The following is a 5,289-nucleotide window of genomic DNA, read 5'->3' as shown; positions in this document are numbered from 1 at the left end:
GACGGTCATGTGTATCGAAACAAATGACGCAACTTAATCTGAGACCTAATTAACATCTAAGGAGGAAAGCAGTACGAGTTGTGGTTTTAGATGGTCTTCCATTCAAAGGGACATGTACACGTCTTGATGTCATACGTCACCAAAACCTTCCCCAAGGCGTTTCGATTTGGGACAAAGTACTTAGATCTTACAAGGTGAAGACATCGCTGGACTGCTGAGCAGTATGGCTTGAGAAAACGAGATGGGGAATGGCATCAACTCTAAGTGAGGCGAACAGCGACATGTCTGATTGAAGATCCTCAGTAGTGAACGAATAGCAACAGTTTCTTTGCGTAGCACTGCTGGTCTTGACAAACGAGCCTGAGTCTCGAACGGTAAAATCTTGCTACTCGAGTAAAATCAGGGAACGTGACGAGAGTCTATCAATGAGATTTTTCGATACGCATGATGTCGCTTTGAACTGACTTAAACCTTGAGCTGCCCAGGTTGACATCATCGGAGGGCTCCTTTGATTCTCAATATCTGGTTGACCAATCCGAGGTGGCATTCTCGTCAACGTTGCACCTGGATTACTTCGTGACCCTGCTACCTCATAATAGATGCAAAATTCTACTCGCTTACCGTGCAGGACGACTTTGAAGATTTTGGCGAAGTGCCTTGCAAGTTACTGCACCAGAATATGTGGAAGTGTTCGGTGAATCGTAACAGAGAGACAATGGGTCACCACTATGGCATACACAAGATCGTGCACTAGATATTGCACTGCGACCCACTGTATAAGTCAACTAGTACGTCGAAGTGTCGAGTGGCTTGTGCAATTTCGATGCAACGATAAAAGGGTCCCACTCAACGTGGTGATATGCGTCACAGGAATAGTTTTTTGCTTTTATAGCTGCTAGGATCGCTTGTGAATGCTAGGACCAGGTAAAGCACATTACCTTCATCGGGGAATGTGTTGTGGGGCAGTCTTCGTTTGCATTTGGTGTTTTCCATGATGATCTTGAGGATCGAGGAGTTGACGTGGACCAAAATTTGACTGTTACTTTTGCTCACAGGTAGCTCAAATTCTTGCTTATCTAGACTGGGATTTGAGCATTTTCTGTTGAGCTTCGGGCCTTGAGCTCCGACGTGGGGCATGCCACTCAACTCTCCGAGTCCTTGGGTAGCGATGACTTGTGCTCTCGAGAGCTATTTGACTCTGAGTACAGAATCGAATTGTCTGACCATGTGACGATCTTGAGATTTTGGAGTTAGTCTTAGCTACCGCCACGGATTCGCGCTCACAGCGTTCAGACATAGTGTAAGGTCTTTTGGGATGAGCACTTCGCAACGCCTTCTCCCTCCACCCCACTCTGATGACCTCTTGCATTTGCTGAATATAATCGTCTGGGTAACATGAAGGAATTTAAGTCTTGTAGGATTGTTTTTATGCTTCCAGTGCCCTTAGAAGAACTCATAAAAATGGAATCAAAGTTGTAAGAGGGAAGCGAGGGCGCAAAATGAGGGAGGCGAGCAGTTTTGAGAGATGATTGGAACTAAGGACTCGGATTTCAGCCAACGAGAGATGGAAACAGTGCACTCCATCTCACAAGAGGGAAAGGGGTCTACGAAGAGGTTTACACTAGTGACGATGACGATTCGTTAGAGCAGCATTATGGGATGCATGGGTAATGTTCTAGTAGTCTTGCTGTAATGTATCAGACAAATGATACATCTCCGGCGTCAGGAGGCGCTGTGGGTGCTCTCAATTGGCTTGTGATGAAAGTGTGCCCATTTCTGAAACTCCGTGCATTTATCACGGTCACGCTGTTCCTGTGCATGATCCCTAGTTTGGTCATGGCATGGATCACGACAATTGAGTTACAATACTTGATTTACATCCACGTTGATCCAGTAAGGAAACTGGGCACAAGTGATTGTACTGCACGTGTTCAAGGGAAAGTTGTGGGCCTCAATGTTGAGTTCAATGAGCATAAAGGTGTTAGGAGCAGGTATTCTCACTTTGATCATGCTGTCATGGGTGCTGGGTAACTCTACTATCTTCGCATCCCAATCATTCCATTGAATAAATGATTTTTTTTTTTTTTTTTTTTTTTTTTTTTTTGCTATAGCTTGCTTGTGTTGTTCCAGCACAATCCAATGCAACTGCATTTGATGCTTGATGCTATTGGAACTTAGGTATATAGGGTTAGTAAATGTAATGCAAATTCTGTACAAGTAAATAAAGCATATATTGTGTGTATATACTTGAAATGTATTTGATACATGAGGTTTTATGCCATTGAGGCAGGTGCATCTAGGGCGGTTGCACCTGTTCATATGAATGTAACCATTTCATTTTGTAAACAGTCAGTTGAAGTTAACTGCTTTTTTCTAACATGCTCGATTAAATTGATTGTGGTGTAGGATGGATTCTCTTCCAAGTACGCCAATCAATGGTAAGTGAGGGGCAAGCTTTGGTCTTGTCAACAACTTTGTAAAAATATCATCTCTTATGTCAACAGTAGAGCAGTATTCAAAGCAGATTTTTTAGGTTTCAGCGAGTTGTTGGATGAAATGATAATGGACAACAATATATTTTGTGCAACTGTGAAATTTTGTAATGTTGACCAGGGCAAGAGCAGATTGATTATTACATAGGATTAGAGTTGCAAAACTAAAGTGAGTATGTTGGTGAATGTTGTGAAGTAGGTGGCAAAGCTGGATAGCTTCAGAGGCGAAAGTGGCCATAGCTATGTATTCTGCCTCCATGCTAGAAAGAAAGTGCAATCAAGCGTTGGCAAGTCAAGTACCAATTGATTGCACCTTCAAAGAGCAAGTACATATAGCTTGAGATAGATCATTGATATTAAAGTGTAAAAATAACAAAACAAGGGCCGCAAAGGAAGAAATATACATTATGGTTTGTTTTGTAGTTTACAAGAAAGTAGTCAATAATCTAAAACCATTCTCAAAGAAACTGCTTCAAAACATACAATGTTTTCTAAAGTCGACAAATAAGGCCATAGTAAGGATGGAGACACCATCAAGAACAACTATGTATATTTTCTTATAAAGAATTCTATTTAGAAAGGCGATCTTCATGTCCATCTAATGGACGTGAAGATTGTATTGAGCAGCCAACGCTAAGGTGAGCTGAATAGATTAGATGCAAATTATAAAAAAAAACATCTTAGTATAATAGAGACCTTAGATTTGATTAAAATCTCTTGTAACCAGATGAGCTTAATAATAATTTATGGAGTCCAAACTATTCAACTTGATTTTAAATACCTACTTGTAAGTGATGTGATGGCGATCAAGTAAAAGCTTTATAAATACCCAGATGCCATTGGCAATATAGAAGTTGAGCTTGTCAGTAATAGCAAGATTGTAACTGTGAACATTAGAAGAGTTGATAACTTGTTTATAATTGTTGAGCTCCATTGGAACTATGAAAACTATAAACAAGGTTTTTTTTTGTTAAATAGAGACTTACAAGAAGAAGACTATAATTTTGAGAAGTTAACATCATAGTTCTCAAATGAGTTGTGTAAAGGTAGAACTCTTTTATTCATACAAATTGAAGTGCAATGCAAAAGCAATGTTATTGAACTTAGCTAAGAATGATCAAGAAGACTATTGATGAGATAGGATAGAGAAGCACTTCAAAGTTGAGATTGCAGAGGCAGAAGAACATGATGGCTTATGTGAGACATGAGTTCTAGGTCCAATTATGCATCTTAAAAACAATGAGAATTAGAAACAAAATATAAAGAATAAATATTAGAAGATTGGTTAGTTGGCCTAGAAGATGCAAAAATAAGAGAAGTTGAAGGAAGCTATGTAGGAGATGAGATGCAAGAACTCATAATATCAAGACATATAGAAATCAACAAATTCATAGGATTACTTTATGGAGACACTAGAATTGAAACAACATTGTACAATAGCAGAGTGAAGTTGTTAAATATAAAAAAATTATGCAATAGGCAAGGTGCATCTTCAAAGACAACAAAATCATTTATTGAGAGAGTTGAAACTAGAGCGTCAAGGGCAACAAAAGTGGATCTAAAATAGTCTACTAGACTAGAAGTAGAAGACATAGCTAGTACTAAGGTGGAGACTCCACTGCCAGATCAGCCATTGGAATAGAGAGTTGAAGTAGAATCACTCAAAAGAAAAGAAGATTGGGCTATTTTATGAGAAAAAAAAGACCTTTCTATAAGCAATATTGTGAGAAACTAGTATTACACTAATGAGTTTATTTTGGAATTTATAAGCCTTACTGAGAAAGCTACAGCCTAATAAAATATATTCATATATTTTTATTATAAGCTTGAATTAAAGAATATAAGAAATTCTTGCAAAGAATGTATTTTCAAAATCACAAAGATGAGTGAAATCAACTTTGTATTTATGCCATCTTTCAAAAGAAGTTATATGACATGGAATAGCTTTGGTTGGAATTTAATTATGAAGATATGTTGCACAAGTAACAACTTCACTCTAATAGTGATTTTTAAAGTTGACACTATGAAGTATGTAATGTACATCATTTAACAATGTTCTGTTTTTGCATTCACCATCACCATTTTGCCTTGGGATATAAGCTATTGTTAACTAATATTATATACCATGGATGGATAGGTAATTCTTAAATTCAAAAAAAAGATACTCTCTTTCTTAATCAAATTGGAGAATATGCATTTTAAATCCAATTTGGATCTGAGTCCATACATGAATTTTTTTGAAGAATTCAAAGCGTTCACTTTTTTATTGAAAAAGATGAAGAATTATATAGCAAGAATAATCATCAATAAAATTAATATAATATTTAAAGGTAGAAAAGGTTGGAATAGGCACTTAACTACTTAAATCTGAATATACAAGCTTAAGAGGTTGTGTATCATGGAAAATAATAACTTTAAGGAATTTAGTAATACTTTGTTTTCCATGTAGACAAGAGGAAAAATTTGAGCTAAAATATTTTTGATTAATTGGCCAATAGCAAAATTATGTTTAGTGAGGTATTTTAATAGATGTTTGTTTATATGTCTAAGGCAACAATGCCATAAGGATGCTTAGTTTTCATTGATTTGTTGAGAAGAAGATGTTTAATGAATAGTTGTGGCATATGTATAAATTGAAAGTCATAAGCACAAATGATATTCCTACTAGTTAACAATAGAAAGATAAGTTAGAGTAGAAGTTAGATTATTGAAAAGAGGTGAGAATTTATAGTTCTATTTGTGACCTAAATGTATTGAAGAGTATAGAAAAAACACTAAAAGATGGACATTCTAGGAT

At 36.8% G+C, this 5,289-nt stretch overlaps 1 protein-coding gene across 2 annotated transcripts; it reads left to right on the top strand.

Moving 5' to 3' along the window:
- Positions 1-1,692: 1,692 nt before the first annotated feature.
- On the top strand, positions 1,693-2,891 carry LOC141044735 (uncharacterized). Of its 2 annotated transcripts, none has more exons than XM_073530072.2 (3): positions 1,693-1,991; positions 2,407-2,438; positions 2,692-2,891. In XM_073530072.2, the coding sequence occupies exons 1-3, from the start codon at positions 1,693-1,695 to the stop codon at positions 2,706-2,708; spliced, it is 348 nt and encodes a 115-aa protein (XP_073386173.1). In that variant the 3' UTR covers positions 2,709-2,891. The 2 variants fall into 2 exon arrangements, with proteins under 2 accessions (XP_073386173.1, XP_073386172.1); XM_073530071.2 differs by having other exon boundaries at positions 2,689-2,891.
- Positions 2,892-5,289: the final 2,398 nt, after the last annotated feature.

Source organism: Physcomitrium patens, chromosome 22 (genome assembly GCF_059467195.1).
Source record: "Physcomitrium patens ecotype Gransden chromosome 22, ASM5946719v1, whole genome shotgun sequence".
NCBI classification, from domain to species: domain Eukaryota; kingdom Viridiplantae; phylum Streptophyta; class Bryopsida; order Funariales; family Funariaceae; genus Physcomitrium; species Physcomitrium patens.
The sequence above is the reverse complement of the archived record's forward strand: the minus strand, read 5'-3'. Positions and strand labels throughout refer to the sequence as shown.